The sequence below is a fragment of the Danio aesculapii genome, chromosome 15, assembly GCF_903798145.1.
Source record: "Danio aesculapii chromosome 15, fDanAes4.1, whole genome shotgun sequence".
NCBI lineage: Eukaryota > Metazoa > Chordata > Actinopteri > Cypriniformes > Danionidae > Danio > Danio aesculapii.
In genome coordinates, this window is record NC_079449.1 from 21644302 (window position 1) to 21671938 (window position 27637).

Here is a 27637-nt window from a genome sequence, read left to right on the forward strand (position 1 = left end):
GATTTCACTGAGGGCAATGGCTATGAGAAGCTTTCAGCACCTTCTTATTAGAAAGGGCCCAAAATCTGCAGCCTACATCTTACAATGAGCCATTGTGACCGGACTGGATATCCGGAGAAACAAACATCACTATATGTAAAATTGAAAAGCGATCAGATAACTACCTATCAAAATGAGCCAAGATGCTTGTTCAAGGGCAGGTTGAGGACATCGGTGCCTTACTGGACATCGGTTTTTACTGTGTAATGTGGTATACGCACAGACTTTTCATTTTCAGTCAGTCAGCCCAATCGCTTCAAGTAAATTGGAGTGCAATTCCAAAATCACTAAATTTAAAATCTGATTTCTTAAAAAAGTCTGCGATAGTCACTGCCTGATTGATATGCAATATAAAGTGGGTATTACACCAGACAAGAAGCACTGCATTAATTTGCATTTCTTTCACGCCATGTCTTTAAAATCTGGAAATTTATTTTATCCCAGTATTTTCAATGGAGTTCTGCACTAGCCTGCTCCTGCTAGCGGTGCTGCTTTCGCCTAGACAGTCTTCTCAATTTGTGCTTGAACAACTAAATGAAGGCTTAAGTCTATTTAACTAATTGTATTTTCATTATATTTAAACATCAATGCGGTAAAAGGAGCCTGATGAAATTGAAAATAGTCACCGGACGTTTATCATTGGCTGAAAAACCCTAGCTGTGCTTATAGTGCTTAATTTGAGCCGGATCTTGCCGGATTCTGTTCCGGAAAATGTCCGATATTCCGTGTTTTGCGTTCCGAAATTTATTTTAATCGATCCGGCATTAACTTGTGCTTGGTGAATACCTACGTGTGTGCATGCGTGCGTGCGTGAGAGAGACAGAATGTGAATGAACCCAAGGGAAGGCTGTGTGAATTGGGTGTATGCGCACATTACAGTAGTCACTATGTGCAAGTTAAGGCAAAAGTCACGTTTAACTATTGGCCTTTAACAGTATTTTCAGCCAATCAGCTATCTTATGTTTACAATCACTCTCATTGGTTGGTGATTGTTTCGCACACATTAAGCAGCGAAAATAAATGATGGCATAGTGAAGATGAATCTGCGTGAATGGATCCGGATAGCAAAGCAATCTCAAGTCAGCCAGAAAACATGACTAAAGTGCTATTGTGGGCTCTTCTTGAATATTAGACAGAGTAGTGAAGTGAATTGAATAGTAATTGTTCCTACAATTTATGTTTGTAGCTACATGTTTTTATTATCCATGACTGACTATAACGTTATATGGCATAAAATAATTAAAGACCATTCAGAAATGTGATGCTCTTTTTTTGGTTTTGTTCCAGGAATTATTCATTTACAAATTAAGCACTGCTTATACCCCATTGCTGAAGTCATGGCCTAGCGCTACAGACACATGAAGCACAAAAAGAATCAAATTCTACCTCAGATTCTAGTTCAAAAACGCTGAAAATTGATTTTAAAAATCATGAAAAAAACGACCATTGTGATGACTAAAGCATGTTGTGACGTGGCTGACCAAAGTGCTATGAATTATGATACCCCATCCTACACCTTCTCAATAGCTCGATGACATCACAGCTCTTCTCATCTTTGAGAGCTGAAACTGTACCTGTTCAGTGCTTGGGGTAATTCAACTGAAAGAGACCGAAGGCTTTGTTGACCGCAATACACTTCAAGTGAGACAGACACGAACAAGATCAATGAGCACTAAATATTCCAGTACGTGTTAAAGAGAGACAAGAGAAAGATGGATAGAGGGGGGGGAAATGACAGTGACTGATGCACTTGAGGGCAGATTCACCAGAAGACACACAATGGCTGCTTTACAGAACAACAGATCTCACATGATCTTAAGAGTCTGGCAGACAGTAACGCTTAAGGAACAAGATAAGGTTATGTGCAAAAAGGTGACATGACTGACACCTTCGCAAACAGGAAATAATTTACTCGTGATTCATTTTAGAGTCCATTTATATTATAAGACATGTATTCTAGAAAGTTTTGTTCCATAGAATTCAAAGAAAAGTTCATCTAGACATGTATTAAATCATGTATCCGTTTATTAAGTCGTGATGTATGGAAAACTGTTTCCGGTCCAAGCCGCTCATTTAAATTGAGAAAATAATTGTTTATTACCCCCTTTTAGTCATATCACACATTAAAGTGAATTTTATGTAAAATCATGGTGTCTGGACTTGCTGCATCACAGACACCAATATTTTAACAATTTATTTTTTTTAAATTTCACTTTCTGGCCATCAGATATTAGGCATGGATAAATATATTGCGATTGAGATTTTCGAAAGTACTATCTTTTTAAACGTTTATTATTACCTTCTGTTGAGCCTCCCCATACAGTTCAATAGAGCAATTAGACCCGGAAGCCACTTTGCATGACGTCACACTTAACAAGCAGATAACCTTTAAAGTGCTTAGAATATACCCATGTCTGCTCAAAATTGTAATGTATGCATATCCTGACATACAGTTTTAATAAATTAAATTTAAGAACAAATTGGTGTGATGTAATAGAACAAATTCAGGCCAAAACAAAGCTAGTTTCGAGAGTGTTTCTGGAGTTTGAAATGACCCTCTAAAGCAGGGGTGTCCAAACTCGGTCCTGGAGGGCCGGTGTCCTGCAGATTTTAGCTCCAACTTGCCTCAACACACCTGCACGGATGTTTCTAGAAAGCCTAGTAAGTGCTTGATTAGCTAGCCCAGGTGTGTCTGATTGGGGTTGGAACTAAACTTTGCAGGACACCGGCCCTCCAGGACCGAGCTTGGACATGCCTGCTCTAAAGCATAGGTCTCAAACTTGACTCCTGGAGGGCCGCAGCTCTGCACAGTTTTGCTCTAATCTTAATTAAACATGCCTGATGCAACTAATCATGGTGTTCAAGACTACTAGAAACTCTTAAGCAAATTAAGCAGGTGTGAGTTGGAGCTGTTTGAAGCTAAACTGTACAGAGCTGTGGCCCTCCAGGAATTGAGTTTGAGACCATTGCTCTAAAGCAGAGGTGCTCAAAATAGGGCCCTCAAAATAGTGGACTAAAATCTGTGTTTTATGTTGTGAACAGAAACAAATCTGGATTTTATATCTATTTTATGGAGAAAAAAAAAATCTACAATGCACCCCTTTTAGACCATGTAAATGTCTGCCACCCAAGTGCCTGGAGTTTAGTGCTTTGGTAGGACTCAGTGAGCCATCACAATGAGGTGTTCACTTACCACTCGGATTAAACGCCATGCAGGATATAGGCTTATCGTGTGCTGGAAAATGTGCAATCACTCCTTCGCCATCAGAATCCTCACTAACAAGAACCTGAAACATACACACAATAAAGCTACAGTAAGTTGACGGAGCCGCTTAAATAAAGGCTGACTTGTTGTTTACCTCACGTCTCAGTGTTTTAGACACATAGCTGGTCATTGGCTCTACAATGGCCTGCGCAATCTGATCTTCACAGTTACATACGATTTAATCAGTTTAAGCGAGATGTGTTTTGGCATTTTGATTAAAACAAAGTGAGCTCCAAGTTGTTTCATTGTGGAGAGCAAAAAATAGGAGCTGAAAAGGTTTCAGTGTCTTTTTTTATGTGATCATCATCCATTCCCTCACATGTCAGTCAACTTTAAACATGTTGCCCTCTTGCGGGTGCTTAGCAATTATCCTTGTGTCGACTTGAATCCACAATGGAGGATTTCAGATTTAAATGACATATGGGTCGGCAAAATAGTTTCATTATGGAATTCAAATAAATTTGACTCAATTTTTAAAAGATGTCAGCAAATATGTTGGTGTGTTTTATGAACGCCGCTTCAAAGAAAAAAGACTAACCCACATGACCACTGTGATCAATGTTCCTATTCTGCCAAAGCCCACAGCGCAACAACTGTATCAGACAAGAAGAAAAAGTGACATGTTGAAAAAGTTAAAACAAACACAGCAGGAGGAAACTCTATAGTGTCTCTTCACGTTTTAATACCCAAGAGATTAATAGCCCCAAGTTAAAAGAACTGTAATGTGATTTCGTAAGTCATCCCTTTATGTGCATTACATTGCAGAAACCGAAAAATCTGAGAAAAGGATAGAACATTTTAACTGAATTTTTTCAAAACCAATTGAAATCAAACAAATATTAAAAAGCACTAAAATGTAGCTAAACAGAATAGAAAAATACAATACACAAAATCAACTGAAAAAAGAGGTGTAAAACTAGAATTTATTTTAAATTCCAATATCGATTCATTCATTTATTCATTTTCTTTCAGCTTAGTCCGTTATTTATCAGGGGTCGCCACAGCAGAATGAACTGCCACATGGTTCATTATTACCAAAAATGACTTTTCCAGGACTTTCAAGTAAATTTCCATGACCTTATGTTTCATGTAAAGTATACGTATACTTGGTAAGTAATAAGAAAAAATGCACGATCAAATTTATTACAGTATCTCATAAAACACGCAACAATCTATCTAGTTTAAATAAATTTTTAGATCTTGTAAAATTGATTTAGATAATGCTTACACAGCACTAATAATGTGAGAGCATGTTTTTGGCCAAAGACATAAAAGAAGGAAACTAATCTATATTCAAGCATAAAGATATTTCTTCAACTAATTTCCACGACTTTCACAAAACTGTGTGGGCTTTTCTGTTTTTCCAAAACTTTTCCAGGCCTGGAAAATGCCATGTCAAAATTTCATAACTTTTCCAGGTTTTCCATGACCATATGAACCCTGCTGCCAACTTTACATATGTTTTAGACAACAGATGCCCTTCCAGCCACAACCCAGTATTAGGAATCACCCATAAGCCTGTTTTATACTCAACGTGTTTGCTAGTTTGCTTGAGTGCGTGCGGTAAATGTGATGTCATCGTGGTGTTTGGGCAGGTTCGCTTTGGGTTTTTTGAGACTCAAGCGAACGGTTCACGCAGCGCCACATTTGATTTGAATTGAATAAGAATGACTTTAAAGAGATTTTGTCTGAAACAAGTGTGACTGTATACAGACATCTTTATGATCTGTCCATGCATGATCATAGAGATGACCAGATGGACAATTATTGGCTAGAAATTGCATCAGTCATGGGAAATGAAGAAATTGTTTGCTTAAAAGTTTAGAAAAACTTGAGGAATAAGTTTGCTGAAACTAAAATAAGAGACACCGGTGGTTTTAATACACAATTACAGAATATGTTTTTCCACCATTCATAGGTTTTACACTGATGTATATATTATAATTTTGATATTAAAACAATTTAATAGTTACAAAACTAAAATGAAGTACCAAATTATTTATTTAATAACTGGAAAAGAAAATTTGAACCTATCGGTTTACATTTTAATGATGGAGTATTTTTGAGAGCTTAATATTTCTTGGTGATAATGGTCAGGAATGTTGGACCATTATTGCCTTTTTAGCATATAAGTACAGGATAAACTAGCCAGACGGTAATGTGTGATTATAGAGAGGACAAATATTATTTATATATTTATGTAAATAAAAATAAGTGTACTTTTTTTGGTCTTTTATTCTTGCCATAAAAAATATATATATTTGAAGAGCAACCCATGTTCTGTCGTCACTGATATTTAACTTTAACCGTCTGAGATATAAACAAAAGCAAGTGATGCATCAGTTTGATTTAAAAAAAATCTTGAATGGTTATGAAAATCTTTATAATCACTAAAATAAATTATTAAAATTAATACAAATAATTAGTTTAAAAATCTTGAATGATAATAATGATATGACATAGTTCCGCAAACTTCCTACTTATCTGTTATCCGTCTGACTTTACGGTGGGTTTCTTTTGACCACCTCTTGTCATTTTAAAGAATACCACAACGGTGAATGCATCAAGTATAAAAGCCTCATTCGTTTCGTGAGGTGCAAGCGGAGTCAGCGGAGGTGTACGATGTGGAACCAGGCGAAAGTATGAATCAGCCTATACACTCTCATATTCACACACACTCATACACCAAGGCCAATTTTGTTTACCCATTTTACTTATAACATATAAATGTCTTTAGACTGTGGGGGAAATCAGAGCACCTGGAGGAAACCCACACAAACATAGAAAGAACATGCAAGCTCTACACAGAAATGTCAACTGGCCTAGCCAGGACTCGAACCAGCGACCTTCTTGCTGAGAGGCAACAGTGCTAACCACTGAGCCACCATGCCGCCACTCCACAAATATCTCATTTTTATTTTCAAACATGAAAGCAAGATAGGCAGAAAGAAAAAGGTGAGTGTGTTGCTCATAAGCGGCTATTCTCTGGTCAGTGGTCCTCTGTTAAGTTTGCTCATGAAAGAGATTATAACTAAGCCCAGACATGAGACAGCCGGGGAGAAGAGTGATAAATCTAGTGGAGTGTTGCATTAAGGAGCAAGGCAGCTTTTAATAGGATCCAGTCCAAACAGAAAACAGCCTTGCTCTAAAATCCAGACATTTATTTTAGACTGCAAAAAAATGCCCCTGTGACACAAACCAGATCGCTTTTATTGGGGGCAAAAACAGACAATGTTGTTCTGTACAGGAATATACAATTGATTCCGAAAAGTATTAGTGTGCGAATAGCCCCAAAAAGCAAATAAACTTGATGCAGGACACAGAGCTGAGAGGGCATGACTGTGATTGGGGTGGGGGGGGTGGCCGGGGGGTGTAGGCGTGTCCCATAAGACTTGGAGTAGGGGAGATTTGGGGAGGGGAGGGGGGCAAAAGAGAAATGCCAAAACCACTGTTGGAGTCACGGGAGAATGGCACTGACAGTAAATTCCAAAAAGATGTTCAGCACAAACACCAAAAACACATTGGAAGGAAAATATGTTGGTTTCCATGTAATTGCTGACATAAATGCAGAAAGTATCACTTAGAAACAGAGTTAAGCTAAATAAATCACACCTCTAAATGAGAGCAACGTGTCAACTAGGCCACCGTAGGTTCTTAGGGGAATGGAGGGTTTTACAGCCCACTAAATAGGAGGATCTATTCAGAATCAACAGGATAGCAAAACCTGCTCCAACTTAATATCTCTCCAAGTAAAAATCCTTGAACATGAGAACTGCAAATATTACAGCTAGCCTTTAAACCTGATGCTCTATTAAAGTGATCATGTGTCACACACCTAAAGTCCTTATTTAACACACATTCAGGCGTTGGTGGAAAAGGAAAAAGAGAGAAGACCTTTTCCGTCATGCTCTTGGAATGACCTGCCTGTGATCTCATGCTAAAAGGCTATGGTTGTGCCAGCCAAGCAGGAAACAGCCACAGGAAGTGGCTAAATCATGAGATCAGGAGACTGTGGCCTGGCATAGAGTTTGTGAACGAACGGTGGAGCATGTGCTCTTATGACAAGGTGATGACAAACCCCCTGGGCCACAAGAAGCACTAATGCTGAATGAGTTATGAATGGGATTAATGGATTATTTATCTTTGAGAAAAGGGGAATGATCGGGGTTGTTCTGGATCAAGGTCAGGGAGGTGAAGGAAGTACTATGAACACAGCCATGCTGTTTTGATATTGTGTACTAATTATTCCTCATGAAACTGAGATCATGGTGTATGACGAGGAATTTCTTACCTGTCCTTCTCCCACAGTGTGGGTGTCTATGATGGTGACCACACCAGGCTGGTGAGGGCTGCGGCGGGTACCACTGTGGGCTGTGCCCTCCTCATCAGGCACCCCTGATGGCAGGGTACCAGCAAGTTGGGTCACAACCTTCCCCACCATGGTCAGTCCCGTTTTTAATGTCTGGCAGGAAGACAGAAACATAATGTTACAAAGATTCACAAACTGAGATTAATGATAGCGATGTGCAGAATTAATTTACCAAAACATTTGACTCAAGACTAAAACCAAACTAAAGCTTGGACAGTTGAATGTAGGTAATTAAGCAACTAAATTCAGAACATTTAAGGTGGTGTCATATTCACAGGGGATAACAACCAGTCAAACTCAAGTTCTTTGGTAATACGATGTCTCTAAACATTTCGACATTGCTATTTTGGCATTCTTTCTGGTCACGTTGAAGTTTGTCCACACTCTTACCTTATCCAATCTGCTTGCATGAAATAAAAACTTACACAATGCATGCTAGCTCTAATTAAACATAACTGAAACTGGAAATTCTCAAAGCTTCTCGGCTCGGTGAAATCATTTATTTGGGAACACTGAAGTTTGTTCAGATTTCACCCTTTAATGTGTTCAGATTTTTACTATTTAAGTCACTATTTAAGGGTCGATGTTTCATAGATGAACGACTCTTCTTAGATTCTTCTTACAGATTTAGAAAATCCCTTTGAAATCATTAATTTGACAAACTGCAGGTGGTTATTTGAATGATTTCCATGTTTAACATTCAATAACTCATGCAAAGGGTTAAAAGAACAACATTTCATTCTGCAACATTTGTGCCAGCATACCATTAGTACTATTGCAACACTCAAATCAATACAGCAAACAAAGTTCCCAAATCCAGATTTTGTTGAGCAACGACCTAAAAAACATGTTTGCATCCAGTGTTGCCTGAGGCAAAGTCAACAGACAGGTGTGTGAGTTAGTCCTGTAGGTTAACGGTAAGCGGTTGTGTGAGTGTATGTGGATATTTACTCAAGAGATATGAGCTGAGAAGAGATGGTGGAGTTCTGGCACGGCAGTCGGTGCAGTGTCTGCCACCAGCCGGCCGCCCCTCCTCTCGCCTGCCCTGATCAATGGGCACTGTTTGGATTAGCACTAAAAACTCTAACTGCAGTGATTAGAAAACACATTAGTGTTGATCAATTAGGAGGCAAACGCTTCTCTTAATAATTGATGGGGTAAAGCAATTTACACACAGTCAGTTAGTGGGCTTGTCAGAGCATTCTCCGAAGGGCCCAACAAACACAGGCGCCACGAGGTATTGACGCTGCCGCTTGGCCTGAATGCCTGATTAAGCTCTCCGGGGCCTTGGCAGACAGACACACACATACAGCAACGCTCACTCCATTAAGTGAGAACTAGAGGAGACCCTACTTAAGCTGTGCTATCCACTTACCCCAAACACCAGTTCACAACGGCAGAGGTCTGAAAACAGAGCCCTGGGGCACCCCGCTCACGCAGACTTGTGGCTGGCACAATGACATCTCTCTTTTGGTCACATTGCGCTCATTTACACAGTCTGTGCCTTGCAAGAATTCAATTTTGCAAAAGGCGCCCTCCCCCTCCTTTTGTGATTGTGTTACAGGATTGATGGGAGATGGCCCCCTGGCCCCCAGACGGCCGCACTCAGAGCCACTCAGCACAGGGACCGTGTGTCAGAGCGGAGGAGATGGTTATAAATCACAGCCCCGTCTGCAGACGGCCTGTCTGCGTATCAAGGCTTTTTTAACCTTGTTTTCCTCCCTGCTAACCTTTGCTGTGCTCCTTTTGATGTATACCGCCATTAAGGCTAATGGCACTTCTCTCACGTAAGCCGTTAGCGCTCGTTAGGCAGTGATCAGCCCGGCGGCCGGGGAATACAGATGTGGGCTTAATAAATCAATTAAGCAACCAGAAGAGGAGACTGGAACCATATGAAAGGTTAAGCACCAAGGTTCTGGCACCACTAAATGAACTCTAGTGGGTCTCTGAATCACTGAGGACTACGCTGAGACCGCTCTGGGATGCTATATGGTGAACAAAGTGAGTGGAACAGCACACATTATGAGCTTCATTTAGAGTACAGAAAACAGGAAGGAAAGCACAACTGAAAATACCCATAAGTGCACAAACAATGCAAGAGTCAGCTAATGCTTAACATGGGTTAAAGCTGTATGGTTTGATTTCTTGTCTTAGAAAAAGACTTCTAAATGAATATGACACAAATTGAGAGATTTAAAGATCACTGGTAAAAGATCAATGATTTATGGAAATAATTTTTTATGATTTTAAATGTCCTGTAAGCTCTAGTTTTTTTTTTTAAATCCATTCATTCCTTTCCAGTTAGGCCAGAGTAATTGTTTAAACAAATGAACCATTTCCTCAACATGCTTACAGATTTTTATACTCAGTGGGGTTCCTAAGCTCTACATGCACCAACATTTCTAAATATCAAATATTACCAAAGAATCGCTGGTTTCAATCTTTATACAAAGAAAAGTTATAATGTTAACTGGAACAAGAAGTCTCTCAGCAAGAAACAGTTGCAATAAATCAAGCCACAAGTGTGAACGATCATCTGTTAGTAAATGTGTTTAAAAATGCGTCAAATTGGCTCCAACTGTATTTAGATTCTAAAGCCACAATTAAATTGCATGATTTTATCTGTGTTACAAAAGGAAAAAAATTGCACCAAAGTGACATCTGCAAACAAACAAGGCCATATTTAGACCAGTGGTTCTAAATTGTGGTCCTCGGGCCCACCCCCTGCCCTGCACATTTTATATGGCTGCGTCCAAATTTGCATACTTCCATACTATATAGTAGGCTAAAAACAGTATGCAAGCTGAGTAGCATGTCCAAATTCATAGAATTCGAAAAACAGTATGCGGGAAGTGCATGGATGACCTACTTCTAGGGTTGCATGGTTTTCCAATACTATGGTAGGATCACGATACTATGGCTACAAAATACAGGGGGTATTTTGTAAACGCTAGTATCGTCATTAACGGTCTATCTAGAATAGATATTATTGCATTTGCAAAAGTCACAAAAATGCTCACACGTTTGTGCAACAACAGACCATTTTATTTCAAAAGGCTGTGGAGCCCTTTTAGGTTGCACGTTTTCTGATGTTTCAAACGCACACCTGAACTGGTTCATTTCTGTATTTACACGATTTAGTAGCTCCAACAATCTCTTAAAAAGAACAGCGTTCAAAGTGAAATCTTGAATTACTTTGGATTGTTACCTGATAAGACAAAAATAAATAAAAAAATTAAAAACATAAGATGAAAAACCCAAAATAGCAACATGAAACACTGAAACAAATTTTGACCACTTCATATAGCCTAATTATGTTGGAAAAATGCTCTTTTTGTAACAAATTTCATTCCTTTGAATTTTATCTTCATTTTAATGTATTTTTTGTTGGTTAGTTATCTACAAAATAAACAAAAAGAACTAATACATTTTAGATGAAGTGACGTGCAAATGAAACTTTTTTCAATAATAAGGGAATTATGAATTAAATTCAAGTAGACCTATTATAACATCTAAAATATAGCATTTCTGACAATTTTCTTTTTTTGACAATTTGCGTAGTATCGCAATACTATTTGGTATCGTGATACTTCAGCTAGTACAGTTTCGCAAGATGAACTAATTGTATCGCGACAACCCTACCTGCTACTTCCAACAAGATTCTGAAGTGTGCATCCGATGGACGCTACGGTATCCCATGATGCCCCGAGAGAAAATTCATGAACGAGAGAGCATGATAACAGGGCTAGGTCATGTGATGATGACAAAATGGCGGATGTAGTAAGTCCAATTACATTCATACTACTCATATTCACACTGTATAGAACATACTTTTCTAACGGTCGAGTAGTAAATTCAAATTCAAATGCAGTACCGATTTCAGACGCAGCCTATGTCTTCCTTACTTAACACACCTGGTTAAGATGATCAGCTCATTAATAGAGAGATCCATGAACTGATCCTTGCATGTCAAATAAAAGAGACATAGAATGTGCGGGCGGCATAAGAGCTGGAAATTAAGAACAACTGCTTTAGACAACACAGGTTTTACTTTTTAGCCTCAATCTATCTTTGTCTATCTATTTGTGACTTTGTGCAGATGAAGGGTTTAGATGCAAAAACTTCTAAATGCCATCTGAAATTCTCCTCTAAAATGAGCATTTTTATCAGGCTTCTATGTTTATGTTCAGTGATATCACTTTTATGGCAAAGAACAAGTCCTTTTCCTGGTCTTTAAAGTGAAATATCTCACTTTAGGCTGAGAAAAATGTTCATTTTCGATGGAAATTTCAGACAGCACTTAGAGGTTTTTGCATCTGAACTCTTCAAATACTTTTTGAGGCTACTGTACTTTGTGTGAAAACTGGAGGTGGTGAAAGTGCAGGGGGAACTCACTTTGGCAGCACTGATGACAGTGGCAGTGTAGGACTGGGCATTATCTCCACATGCCCCACCACGGGACTGATGACACCGGATCAGCTACACACACACACACACACAAACAGAGACAGAACAGAGTCACATTATCATCCAGAACCTTTCAGCTCCCCAGCACTCATTAACCCACAGAGGCCTGTCACAGCCCGCGCCAGGACGTCTGCAGGCGGGCACGGTGAGTAAGAGGAGGAGGAGGATGCCATTAGGACAACAAACAGTTCTTCAGGCCTATTCTACAACATGCTCCCTCTAGGGTCTCGGTCCCAGACCTATTCAACACTTCAGCTGCCATTGGCCAGAAACTCATTACCTTTGCCCAGACACACTGTCCCATCTGTCCATTATTAGGCAGCAACTGGCCTCTCTAAGGCAAACAAACCGCACCCATTATATGAATGACGGTGAATCAAGGGTCCACTTAATAATAATATGTCTTATTATAGTGTTAGCTCCTCAAAATGACACACTTTGTCTTTATTATATGTGCAATTGGTACAAAAGTAAAAACATTAATTAGGTGACTGCAGTCTGATTTAGGGCTGAGCAAAAGAACACATTTTTATATTACAAAAAAAAGTCTTAAGGAAGGCATGAATTATTAGACTGAAGCTGATCAGAGGGGCTGAGGGTTCTTATGTTAAAAAAAAATTCAGGACGGAGAACAATGTAAACCTAACTAAACTAAATGAGTTAACTGAAAAAGTACTTTATAATTAATTCAAATTACCATGAGTTACAAAATACTGCTTATAAAATAATATAATTTTATATACAAACATAAAATAAAAATATATTATCGTTAAAATGATCTAAAAAGTATAATTTGTGGTTATCAATAAAATAATAAATTAAAAACAAAAACAAAAATAATAAAAATATAAAACAAATCTTTAGATGTCATCTAATATTGAATAAAATAAGTATTAAACAAGTAAACAAACACCAAAAAATTACCTGTAAATCATATTTTTTATTTGTTCTTGCTATTCCTGAAAACTTTTTATTACTGTTTAATTATAAAATATTTTTTGTCTCAATTTAACAAATAACTAAACAATTAACAAAATCAATATATATATATATGCATACACACACACATACACGCACACGCACACACACACACACACAGTTGGTCAGAATTATTAGCCCCTTTGAATTATTAGCTCCCGTTAAATTTTTTCCCCAATTTCTGTTTAACAGAGAGAATATTTGTTTTCAACACATTTCTAAACATAATAGTTTTAATAACTCATTTCTAATAACTGATTTATTTTATCTTAACCATAATGACAGTAAATAATATTTGACTAGATATTTTTCAATACACTTCTATACAGCTTAAAGTGACATTTAAAGGCTTAACTAGGTTAATTAGGTTAACTAGGCAGGTTATGGTAATTAGGAAAGTTTTTTGTATAATGATGGTTAATAATTTTGACCTTAAAATAGCTTTTAAAAATTAAAAACTGCTTTTATTCAAGCTGAAATAAAACAAATAAGACTTTCTCCAGGAAAAAAAATATTATCAGATGTACTGCAAAAAAATAAATAATATAAACTAAAATACATGTTTTGTTTTTTTTGTTTTTTAAGAAATAAAACATCAAATTTATTAAACTAGCTGTGGCTTTCCAAAAAAAAAGTCCCTTTTAGATGCATCTGGGGTTAAAATATTAGGTGTTTGCACTACCTTGTTCTCAGCATAGGCCAACCACCGACTTCCCAGCGCTATAGGGTTGAAGTTGGGCCCAGGACATGGGTAGCAGCCTGCAAACGCAAAGAAAAACACACAAAAATAACACAAGACAAACTAAATGACAGCACAAAGTAGACATAAATAATCCATCAGAGCAGCATCTTGCCCAAAACTGTGTTTTATTAGAGCTTAGCGTTAGACTAATACCAGAGGTTAAACAAGGGTTATGGCATTTTGTGACAGTAGGACGGCTCCTCGGCTTATTAACTGCCAGACAGATTGACTCATGAGAGCAATACAGCCATAGAATCCCACATGCCATGATAATACAGACGTACATCACATTTGAACGCACAAAAACAGGACAAACACGCAAGCGAATGCAAATCAGATAAGGTCATAAACCTAATAAATAAGCACAGAAATACCAAACTTCTTTCTCCACCCTCGCACACTGAAAGGTTACGCTAGTGCACATCACAGTGTGAAGTGTGCTGACAGTAATTTATAGCACGGAGTGATTATAAAATATATGCAGACAGTAATTTAGGGTGTAGAGTCAGGATCTGAAACTGGGGTGAATGGAGCTTGAGGTAAGCCACAAGAGCAGTGATGCAAAAAAAAATCCTTTTGTGTCTTTCCAAGGCGGAGGGAGCCAATGCTGTGAGATAACGTATGTTTAACACATCCTGTGAGCTCGGTTTGGGGGATTTTCACCATTGTTTTGTGATCTCACAACCAGAAAGAGAAAACCTTACTCTATGCGAACAGGCTGGTGGGACACATGCTGTATGAATTAAATTGAAATGAATTTGTATTGTTCAGTGTCTTCGTTCAATGTTATTTTAGCATCAGTGACACTATTTTATATTTTATTTTCATATTTTCCTTCTTTATGTTTACTTAAGGCATTAAGGTGGCGCAGTGGGCAGCACGATCACCTCAAAGCAAGAAGGTTGCTGATTCGAGCCCCGGCTGAGCCAGTTGGCATTTCTGTGTGGAGTTGGCATGTTCTCCCCGTGTTCGCGTGGGTTTCCTCCGGGTGCTCTGGTTTACCCCCACAGTCCAAAGACATGCACTACAGGTGAATTGTATAAGCTAAATTGGCCACAGTATATGTGTGTGAATGTAAGAGTTTATGGGTGTTTCCCAGTGTTGGGTTGCAGCTGGAAGGGCATCCGCTGCGTAAAACATATTCTGGATAAGTTGGCGGTTCATTCCACTGTGGCAACCCCTGATTAATAAAGGGACTAAGCCGAAAAGAAAATGAATTAATGAACAAATGTTTACTTAAAGGTGCAGTAGGTGATTTTGTTCAGAAACAGTTTTTGTTGTGCTGGTTGAAAGTCTCTTCACATTCCAATAGTAATGATTAAAGTAGATGATCTAAATGTATTTTTAGGTATTTTTATATTCTGGGTAATAAGGCATAAAACTAAAATTGTTTATCCAATTAAATATTGTCGGGCCAATAATTCCTATAATTCTGATCAGTAGCCCAAACTGTCTGTCAGAAAATGTAGATTTGAACAACTACGCACCCGTTCACGCAGATCTGCCGATGTGCGTCCACGCAGGGCGCTGTCACGTGTACGTGAGTGACAAACGGTAAAAACAAATGCTTAATCAGATCACCTACTGCACCTTTAAGATTTTGTTGAATGTCGATTTTAATGAATGATTATTTTAGTGTTATTGTTTTTTTTCCAGTAAAAATTATAGTCATTTTGCTTTTGTCATTTAGTTTGTCATATACATTTGTTCATATATATTTTGTTGTATAGTTTGTCATATAGTTATTTACTTTTTCAAGTCAACCAAAATAAAAAAACTATGAAAAAATTTATTATTAATTTTTATTTATTTATTTTTTTTTAATAAACGAATGCAGAAGTCAAGACAAGTTCAATTCAATTCAAATTATCTTTATTTCTATAGCGCTTTTACTATGTAAATTGTGTCAAAGCAGCTTAACATTAAGGTTATAGTAAATTGAAACTGTGTCAGTCAAGTCAAAGTTTATTTAGAACACTCTTTTTAAAAATGGCAAATGTTTATCAAAGTATGGTACATAGAAGATAAAACAAAGAAATAAATAGAGACAGACACTCCAAAACACAGAAAAGCAGTTCTCAAATGACCTCAAAAGCCTGAATATAAAAATAAACGCTTGGGAGGGAAAACTTGGTTTTAAAACAGCAATAAATTAAACTTGTCTTATATAAAAGAGGCAAATTGTAAAAACAATTACTAATAATAATTTATATTACAAACAATGTGGGGGAGGGGCAGCACAGTGGCTAAGTGGTTAGCACTGTCGCATCACAGCAAGAAAGTCGCTGGGTCGAGTCCCAGCTGGGCCACTTGGCATTTCTGTGTGGAGTTTGCATGTTCTCCCCATGTTTGGTTTCCTCTGGGTGGTCCTGTTTCCCCCACAGCCCAAAGAAATGCTCTATAGGTGAATTTGATAAACTAAATTGGCCATAGTGTATGAGCGCATGTGTGAATGCTAAAGTCTATGAGTGCTTCCCAGTACTGGGTTGTAGCTTGAAGAACATTCGCTGCGTAAAATATATGCTGGAATAGTTGGCGGTTCATTCCGCTGTGGTGACCCCAGATATATAAGGGACTAAGGCGAAGGAAAATAAATAAATGAATAAATGATAATGTGCGTGTGTTCAATATCAGTTAACATTTCTATCCTTTATTTAACTACTGTGTTTTCTGTGAAAATTTATATTTTTAAAGGCCAGATTTGAATAGTGGAGAAAATAAATAACACACATCACATTATATCAGTGTAAAAGTCACATACATAATACATTTAATATAAAATAATTGTAAAAAAAATGTTTATAAATACCATAAAGACAGCAGTCGTGCACTTTACAACTAAACCCGGACTGCTCTTCTAGTGATTTTTATTACAGAAGTCACAATGTATCATATCTGATTAAAAATGTTACTTTACGATATGATACAGTAATGAAAGTAATGAAACCAGTATCATGGTTACAGTTTCACTTGACAATAATGCGCCTCGTTTTTTGATGTGTCACTTTTAAAATAATAAGTCTAGTTTTGTTCTTCCTATGTTGTGGAAGCTTTACAGAAGCGATTAATGATGTAAAGGGTTATTGACCGTGCCCGTTTCCTGTGGCGCAGACGTTGACGGGGAAGTTGGATAGACAATGAGAGCCATTAAAACAACACTAATGGCAATTTACAACAAACGATTGCTTAAGTGGGCAGCAGAGGCCTGGTTTCACATGGTGACATGGACAGTTTATTCTTCTGAAACCATACACTGAGACCACGAGAGTCGGGACTTTATGAGTAACATCTCAAATGCAAAAAAAAAAACACACACTTTCGGATTTCAGCCACAGAGGAGAGGAAATTGCTCTTTATGTGTTAGAACCAGGCTGAGTGACAATATGCATTTGTTTGTTATTGTTTACGCAACTCAATGGCAGTTTGACACAGACGGTTTCGAGTAAAGCCTGGCTCTGACACGTTGTAAAACAAAAGCCATTTGTGTAAACAAGAAAGGCTGCGCAATTGTGAATGAGCTTTGATATGGTATATTCGTGAGGAGTGACACGGGGAAAAAGCGGCTCAGTTGCTGTGACAGCACATATAAGGGTTGTGCAGGGTTTTGTGGGTTTAATGAAGTCAGTGTGTGAAGAGGATTAATCAAGACTAGGTTTCCTGTTTTGCGAAGCTGAAGATCAAAGAAGCAGAGAAGAAGTTGCGTCGGAGACTAGAGAAGGTCAAGAAGGGTCAAGTTCGGCAGACACATCTATAACGTGAAGTACTTACTTGTGACAAAGAACTTTTTCATAAAGGTGCAGCTGTCAAAGGCGGCGATCTTTTCTTGAAGACTAACCACGAGGATCCTGCGGCCATCAAGGGATGGATCGAGGTGGAAAAAGAACAAGTAAAGGGTATAAAATGCCGTTTTAATTTATGCAAGGTAAAGTGCAGGACGAAATGGGTTTAAATGCACCTTTTGTTGCAGTGTAGATCATAGATGGGTGTTTTGAACTGTATGGACTTCACCATTTCTCCAGTCCTTAATGAATAAAGGTCCACACAGCAATAAGGAGGACTCGTCCTGCAAAAACACACAAGCAGAGCAGTGATTAAGCACATTACATATAAACTAATCTTAGAGGAATTGAGCTGGAACAACAGTCAAATAACATGTATGCCCATACCAATTGACAATATCAATATCGGTTTATAATAAGAATTTTGACAGTTTTGTTGTCTGCTGCTTTAAATGCTTGAGCTCTTTAATGTAAGATAGAAAAAAGATTCGCTGATAAAGGCATGGTTCACCTAAAAAATGAAGATTCTGTCATCTTTTATTTATCCTCCACTTGTCACAAACCTGTTTGAGTTTCACTCTTCTGTTGAAGATTCAGAAGAACAGATTTTTCTGTTTTTCTCCTGTACTGAATGTGAATGGGAAGCAGTTACCAATGTTCTTTAAAAAATATTAAGCAAATGTTGAGTAAATTTACAATTCTACATGAACTAGCTCTTTCTGAAAATGATTCTGACAATATTGTTTCTCTGCACTGCTATTGGAATAGTTGAGGTGTGGATGATTTTTATGAATATATCTTTTTTTTTTTGTTGGTGTAGTCTGCCCTACCAGCATTACCCACAATATCATCTTTTGTGTTCAACAGAATAATGACAGAACATTTGGGCGAGGTTAGGTTCAAAACAATGTTCCATATAATAAAGGAAAAGGTGGTGTAGTTGTTAAAACACATGCACCAGAAATTTACATTCACAAACTGTTTAGGGTACACATTTTTTTTTAAATATTCATAAATTTGAAATCATAAGGCACAACAAACACAATTCTATTCCAAATAATTGTTCTTTTGAACTTTCTATTTGTTAATAAATCTTGGAAAACGGATCATGACTTGCACGAAACACCAGTTGTTTTAAATACTTAAAAACAAATAAAAATGTTTGAGCCCTTTTGATTAGAATGATTTCTGAAGGATTATTAAACAATTTAAAAGGCACAATATGTAAGATTTTATAATAAAAATACACTTGAACAGTGTTTTGCTGTCATATTTTGCTGACTTCTGTACTTGCATTATCCCAAATGTTAATAACGTTCAAATTTTAACTAGCGACACAGACCGTGTCCTGTATGGTCCTGTGTCACCACGCTAATGACATCATACACCCTTGATTTCCAGTTTCAAAAATACGCTTTAATATGCTGTGCATTTATAGACTGCACACAGAGCAGCACTATAACCAAACCCTTACAAGTATTTAGTATAATAAAACAGCACTGATTCTACGCCACATGATCACGACCAGAAGAACCAAAAGCAGTCGACTGTAGCATAATAAAAGATCTGCTACTTTAAAGCGCTCCTCTCTTATCAGCAATTGCTTCAGCGTCTCTCTCGTTTCACTTCCATGACTTTGAGCCTTACTCTGCTTCAGTACCATTATCGGATGTAAACTGCAACTCCCATGATTCCACACTCAGCATCATCAAACTACCCCTTTGTTTGTTGTGAATATGATGCCCTTAGCGGTGAAAATTATACCTGGAGTAATGTCTGCTAACAATTCAGTTTGGCATCAAACAATAAGTCACACTCCAATACATATTAAAACAGAAAACAGTTATTATTACAATGATTTTCAATAATTAAAACCTAAAGTTTACTTTCCTAAAGCAAAATAAATAAATAAACACATTACAAGATCAAGTCAAGCCAACGAGCCAGAAACTTTCTCACACTGGCCATCTTGTAGTTATTTCCTCTCTACCTTCATCAAGGAGATGAGAGTTAAGTGAAAGCGGTGGCTGCTGCTTTTGATAGAGGCAGATATTAATCCTCATTAGGTGTTCTGCACTCAGCTGGCACAGCCTGGCCTGCCATATTAACCATTTTAACAGAATGTTTCTGGTAAGACGCTGCGCTGGGCACTTTGCTTTCCACAGGATATTAGTCTTGCAGTATTATGCATGGCATCAGCATTGGTGAGGGTGAGGCTGGATCAGAAACCCTAATCTAACAAGTCAGGTATTCTGTTGGAGCCGTGGATAAGTGTACATAAGTTCCTCAAACCACAGTAATAAACACAAGGATGTCAGGAGTCTAACTATAGACGAAGAGGCCGGTTATTGACACTGACTTTGAGCTGATCGAGCACTCCACGTAAATGAAGATGATCAATAGCCTGTGCTTCATTGACAAAGCAATTGGCTTTGGAAGCAACCACTAATGATTTCGTTGTGTCTGACTCTTAATTCGACCGACTGTCTGCCGCTTCACAAGGAGTGATTATATCATGCATCATAGATTAGCATTAACATACCGTTTGGCAATAAAATGTATAGTGCATAGTGCTGCAGTATTACTGGCTCTGCTGCTAATGTAACACAGCTACTGTGAAAACGAGGCTTTGACTCCGCTCTATTGACTGATGGTCGGATGTCAAAAAGGCCATTACAAAACAGATAGTTCCGGTTTGGAATTCTGATTGGCCAATAAAATGTTTCGGCTATAATAAACAATACAGTCAGATCTATGATGCAAAACAACTGCTCCTCTAGCATTTTGAAAAGTTTTACTTGTCAGGATGATCAAAACAAGTGAGACAGTATTAATAATATTAACAATGATAACTATTTAAATAAATACAAAATATTGACCAATATTTATGTAAGATTCTCCTTGTGGCATTCAAAAACATTATTATTAATAATTAGCTTAAAGGCACTAATTGTAAACAGTGGTTTGAGATTATTGAATAAATCCTGGTAATGGAAGAGCTTACATACATCACCTAACAAAAGATTTGTCGCCTATCCAAGTTTTAGGGACAACAAATAATAACTTGACTTCTAGTTGATCATTTGGTATCAGAAGTGGGTAATATGAAAGGTAAAGGCCTCTAGATTACGCTCATTTTACCAAAATAAAATAGGATCATGCCTTGAATTTTAATTATTTAATTAGGACAGTAAAGGTCTGACTTTGCTTAGAGTCTTGTCACTTAACAGAAATGAAGTACATTATAGAGTATAAATACATGGTGTAGTGGAAAAAGAATGAATATTGTGTATGACTCCCATGAGCTTGGACGATTGCATCTATACACCTTTGCAATGATTCAAATAACTTATTAATAAAGTCATCTGGAATGGCAAAGAAAGTGTTCTTGCAGGACTCCCAGAGTTCATCAAGATTCTTTGGATTCATCTTCAATGCCTCCTCCATCTTACCCCAGACATGCTCAATAATGTTCATGTCTGGTGAATGGACTGGCCAATCCTGGAGGCCCTTGACCTTCTTTGCTTTCAGGAACTTCGATGTGGAGGCTGAAGTATGAGAAGGAGCGCTATCCTGCTAAAAAAATTGCCATCTCCTGTGGTTTGTAATGTAATGGGCAGCACAATTGTCTTGATACCTTAGGCCAGGGATGGGCAAACTCGATCCTGGAGGGCCGGTGTCCCTGCATAGTTTTGCTCCAACCCTAATCAAACACACCTGCTTGTAGCTTTCTAGTGATCTTAATTAGGGTGTTCAGGTGTGTTTGATTAGTGTTGGAGCAAAACTCTGCAGGGACACCGGCCCTCGAGGATCAAGTTTGCCCATGCCTGCCTTAGGCTGTTGGTATTGCCATCCACTCTGCAGATCTCTCGCATGCCCTCATACTGAATGTAACCCCAAACCATGATTTTTCTTCACCAAAGTTGACCGATTTCTGAAAAAATTTTGGGTTCCAACAGGTCTTTTATAGTATTTGTGATGATTGGGATGCAGTTCTTTTCCAAATGATCAACTAGATGTCAAGTTATTGTTTGTTGCTCTTACAATTGGGATCGACAACAAGACTTTTGTCTGGTAGTTTATATGTTGAAGATGAAAAAAAGTGCTTTTAGAAAATAAAGACATCCCCAGCTGAGTAAACTGTAAGAGTTACAGAAATGGTAACCTCACCCTTTTGGTTTTGTTGTTAAATGTATTAAATTGTTAAATCATTTATTATTATTTCTGTTAAATAATTATATGCACTGAGATTTGTATATATGCTATCAACGTGTAGTGTATCTGTTATAGTTGTGCACAATGTACAGCATACATTTGATATGGCTTTTTGTACAATATCTCTACTTTTTGTTTGTTAATATTTTTTTCTTTATCTGCATTGTTAACATTTGATATTAAACCAAATTTAAAAAGCTATTAAAAATTAAATGAATCATTAAAATTACAAATAAAAAAATTATCAATATTGTATTAAGGAAAACAGCATAAATGTTCAGATAAAATATTTTTTTAATAATTCTGTGTTTGTGTCTGTGTGTGTACATATACTCGTATACTTTTTTTATTTTCCAAAACTCTCTGCAATACATCCCTTTTTTCTATTTTTAATGTTGGAAAATGTCATTTTACTCCTCATTCATAATTTACAAGCATGCAAACACTGGATAAAACAGTGCGGACAGCATGTCGAGGAAACAACTCTTTTTTCTAAACATGCACGTATCAGTTTTTACAAAGCAGCCAAGACATCAAACCACAAATTGTGGAACATGGAAGTACTTAAACCATAAATGAAAAAAAGCTGTGGTGCGTCTCAACATCCTATACTTTAGAGTTTTGATTGTGAGTGATGAAGAGCCAGGGAGGTTTTTAATTTGTCATTACTTTCACAGACAGTGAGTGATCTCTGAGTGAAGCCGTGACGATTGTAAATCCAGCCTGTACTTTGAGCGTGTTCCTCAAACAGCTGCCATTTGAGCCACTTCTCCTCAGCGCTGTGGCTTGAGGTCAGGGTGGACAGATTGCGCGTAATGTTTTTAAGATAGCATGAAAATGTCTTGGAGCAGAAGGCTCAGCGTGCGTGTGATAGACGTCCCATTCCCGATGTCTGGAAGGTCAAGTCTGCAGCTGAGGCTCAGTGTCTCAGATCCACTGGTGATGGATGGAATCATCCCACTAGTCTCAAATCTGGAGATCTGGATTGGTCAACAGGTGGAAATACGTGGTAAAACTGACCTGTGGTTGTGGAAGATTTGGAGTTTGTACAGTATGTTTTGCCCTGAGCTGGATTATAGTCTGCATGTCAACAACACAATCCAGTAAGCAGTAGAAACCACGGCAGATGTGAATGTGTGCCCAGAGCTGCAGATCACAACATCGGACATCGGCCAATAACAAGCCTGTCTCAGAGCCACATCACAAACATACAGCCACAAAACAGTGACTGGACAAACTGCTGAAAATAAATAATACATATTGATGAATAGTTTACATCTGATGCTTGATTTTAGGTCTAAAAATATTTTTTATCTTGCAGAAATCATTTGATTTTTCCATTGTTTTTTATCAAATAATATATGCATCACCTGTAGAAACACTCTTCTCTCTATATGCACCGGTCACTTTACTTAAACTCCATCTTACAAGGACTCGAAAAGTAAAACAATGTTTAACTGTTAAATTAAACGTGACCTTCGCCACTGGCTTGCATGGTTCGGGATCTATAGAGCTGCGCATCGTTGGATTTGCTCTTCAATATTTGGACTCTCAGTAGTGATTATTAAACCACACTGAACGGAGCGAAACTGAACTGAACTTAAACACTACAAACTGAACTACACTGTTCCAATTTACTATGACCTTTTATGTGAAGCTGCTTTGACACAATCTACATTGTATAAGCGCTATACAAATAAAGGTGAATTGAATTTAATTGAATTGACCATTTGTTTTCTTCCACCTTAAAATACCTCTTTTGTACAATATTGTTCTGTCTTATGTAAAAGAACTTGTATAGAGTGTCTTAGGTTAAGTGTGTATGCTAGTTAGTTAGTTATGAATGGTTTAAAATAGCTCTTACGTCCAGTGATGCATTTATATTTATGATTATGTTAAATGTCCACACAAGAAGCGGAATGACCTGAAGTTCAACTTGACTAGACTTACACGCATACACTTTTTTCCAGCATAAAAAAATTTGTGCAACACAGCTTTTGATTGAGTTTTTTTCCCAAATCAAGGCTCAACAATAAAGACTGGATGGCCTGGCCTGGGGCCAGATTGCGAGATGCTCGGGACAGTAGACAGGATCTTTATGCCGAATTCAGACTGCATGATTTTCAGAGTAGTCGTGTTACAGATGTTTTCACACTGCATGACTATCTGGGCTAGCGTTTTGTCGCTGCTTTGTTTACACTGCAAGATGGATCGGCAACACACTGCATGACTTTACAAAAGGAAGAATCGCAGACAACTTTGTCCAAACTACATCTCACAACCAAAAACACGTGGTTTATCTTTTGTTATTAACTACATAATGAGAAAGAAGCCTTTAATGGGGCAGAAAATGTACATATTTGCTCACCTGGGTTTGAAGGGAATTAGCAATTTCTCCTCAACTTTTTTCTTTTTTGACCCGGTTGTGGTTTTGCTCAAATGACATGTCAAACAGACATGAGTGCTCCTGTCAAATTTACTCTAGTTTTTCCTCCATTTCTTGGGTCCAAATAAACTGAAAATGAGTACTTTTAACTTCCCCCACAACCTCCCGCTGGCCTGCAGATACCCATACTAATGGCTGCTGCTCTCTCATTGGCTGTAGGTAATTGCCGATGTTATTTTGAGGGTAAACTCATTTCACACGGTATGACTTAAATCACCGACAGCTCTAGATACATCTAGAGCTCCAAATATCTCACAGGCATTGATGACTCATTGATGATTCTCTCAGATTGCGTCTTTGATAGTTCCCACTTGTTACTCGCGTGAACGAGCACCGATTTGCCTGTGATTTTAAGCATTTGTCCACGATTTCTCAAAACCTGTCGGCAAGTCAAAATCGGGTTAAAATCATGTTGTGAGCATGTTTATTTTTTTCCGTAACCTGCTAACAATCAGAGGCGATAACATAAAATTATGAGGCTAAAGGAAAACGTTTGTCTAACGTCTTGAAAGCATTTACATCGGTACAACAAGTCAAAACAATGAAGTGATGTTTTGCACAGTTAGCCATCAGTTTGGCCGGTCAGCCACCTTTTGTTAAATATTTTAGAGATGCAATAAAACATCCACACATTTTCCATACTGCTCTTTTTGTTTGCATGACACTTTGAATTTTGCTCATTATACATGGATTTTAAAAACATTTACATTTTAGATTTGCAGACATTATTTTTGACACATTATTTAAAATATATGGCTATGAAATATCTATCAACGTTTGGTGGGGCCAGTTAAAATTTTGGCAGGGCAAGTAAAAATCTAAATGAAAAAATCCTTAGCGTTAAAACTTGCATATCGGTGAATGTGTTGAGTTGATTTATATATTTATTTATCAATATATTTATTTATTTATTTAATAAGAGAAAGAATGAACGACTGCTGTACATTTTATGATTTGCACATTTTATGAATGACATTAACAATGGTTTGTACACCAAAATATTATTTTCAAGCCATTTAAAAATCTTTTTCTTTTAAATCTTCATATTTTGTCATGATCTTTAAAGCACTATTATTTTGATTTTGTTTGTGGGGACTATAACCTTCCCTAGTCTGCTGTGTGAACGAAGCTTAAGTGTGTCAAACGGATGACTGTGGAAATCTGGAAAAGCTATTAGTCTGCATTTTTATTCTCCTCTGCTGTCCTTTCACAGCTGCGAACTCTTGAAGTCTCGGCGAGAGAGACACAGCTATCTACAAAGAGCTTATCATCGTGGCTAAAAAACCCCTCTGGATTCAGACGCCGAGATTAATAGGGGCATTTAACTTCCTAAACTTGTCTTAGAGCCACTATTCATTGATTTCAATATAATCTGGGTCAGATCAATCCAATTTAAAGCGTTTTAGAGCCAACGTGACACAAATGATATGCTCCCAGATTGATTAACGGGACAATGATAGCCTTGAAAAAAGAATCATCAAATTGGCCACTTCAATTGTTTGCCTTTTTGCATTGTAACTAATGGCCCGCTTCTAATGGACGCAGTGCACGCTCAACATAATACAATTTCCTCTCACTGAGAATCGAGACTTCGATTTGAAAGCGTCAGTAAATTTCAATTATCGTTATAAAATCATATCAGCGTTTCAGTGTAGCACACTTTTAGGTGATATCGAGCACAGATATTATGACCTGTCCCATGGTTTCAGTCATCCGACTTTATATATGTCACTTTTATGCCAGCCATTTCTTTAGCAAAGGACAAGTTAATACATTAACTAAATCGGATTAACAGAAGGTCATAAAAGTTATCCGGTTATCATGTTTTAAAGGGGAAGTTCACCCAGAACTACAAATTCAGTCGTCATTTACTCACCCTTTACTGGTTTTAAACCTGTTTGACTTTTGTTGAACAATAAAAGAAGATATTTTGAAGAAAGTTGACATCTATAGACTGATTTTCCTGCTATGGAAATTATTACAGTTTTTTAGCTTTATTCAAAATCACTTCTTTAGTGTTCAACAGAATAAAGAAACTTATGGTTTGGAACCACTTGAGGGAGAGTAAATAGTGAGTACATTTTCATTTTGGGGTGCACTATGCTTTTAAAAAGAAATAGCGGAAAAAATCTGAGCAATTCTCTGAGAAATGAAGTTATTTCTCTCAAAAACAGACTTTTATTTGTCACTTACAACAAGCTGGCACTGAATATAGCTAGAAAAATAAAGATTTCAGGTGCAAAAACCTCTAAATGCCGTCTGAAATTTTCTTTTAAAATGAGCATTTTTCACCATTGAAAAATGGTGTGTAAGTTCAGTAAATCCTCTTTTATGTCAAAAAAATAGGTTCTTTGCATTGCCTTTAAAGTGAAATAACTGAACAAAAATATTGGAGGCTGAGAAAAATGCTCAGTTTAGAAGAACATTTCAGACTGCACTTAGAGGTTTTTGCATCTGAACTCTTCATATATATTTGTTTTTTAAAAGTCTTTACACACTGGAAGTGGTGGTGACCTACGCTCACAAGTTCACGTCTGCAAAATTCAACTTCCTTTATTCGGCGTGACATAACTTCATAATGCTTCAAAAGCGAATATCCACAATCTCAATTGCGCGTCTAATAACTGGGTACAATCTCACAAAACGCCAAGACGGACACCTGTAAAATCAATCTCCCCTCTGCATGGTGAGACAATAAAACTGCTCTCAGTCTCCCTCGTGGTTACCAAATGAGAAAAGTCACTCTCGAGTGGAACATTAACAGTTTTTACAGTTAAAAAGTTAGGCTTAATTTTAGTAACGCATATGTTTACAATGGTAATTACGCACATTACGCAACTATGTGACGAGCTGGCCAACTCACCACTTTTATAATCTCGTAAAAGTTTTGATGTCTGTATTTTAGCATGACTCTGAACCCTATAAGATAACCATTTTGGTGCTTTTTACATCGTGAGGTTTTAGTCATTTCACTAACCTGAACGGAAACTGACAAGGGAAAGGGAATATAAAAAAGGAAGTCTGGAAACGAAGAGCAAGTCCATTTACAAGGCGACGTCATCGCATTTTGGCTTTAGCTATACTTTATAAGCTTTCTGAATACGAACAGACAATTACACGCTCTGGAAATGCAAAACAAATACTGCCTTACCTCAAAATACCAGGCGACCTTCTGAGAAACACGCCACAAAACATAATGAGGAGCTTAATTCACTAACTAAACTCAATAAACGTGCCACAAATGAGAATAAATCAGTTAAAAGTGGATGCTGTTTAAGTCTACTCAAAAGTTTAATCGCCTAAAACTGCGATAAACCCAACCCGTGTAGCGTTTCAT

At 37.5% G+C, this 27637-nt stretch overlaps 1 protein-coding gene across 4 annotated transcripts in view; it reads right to left on the bottom strand.

Moving 5' to 3' along the window:
* bcas3 (BCAS3 microtubule associated cell migration factor) overlaps positions 1-27637 on the bottom strand; it is a 386382-nt gene that overhangs the window by 325026 nt on the left and 33719 nt on the right. For all 4 annotated transcript variants that reach the window (XM_056473462.1, XM_056473465.1, XM_056473461.1 and 1 more), the window contains exons 8-13: positions 17816-17923; positions 17629-17705; positions 13801-13877; positions 12069-12152; positions 7596-7766; positions 3233-3326 (exon numbers count right to left, since the gene is read on the bottom strand). In XM_056473462.1, coding sequence (XP_056329437.1) covers positions 3233-3326; positions 7596-7766; positions 12069-12152; positions 13801-13877; positions 17629-17705; positions 17816-17923 — 611 coding nt within the window. The remainder of the gene's footprint in view (positions 1-3232; positions 3327-7595; positions 7767-12068; positions 12153-13800; positions 13878-17628; positions 17706-17815; positions 17924-27637) is intronic.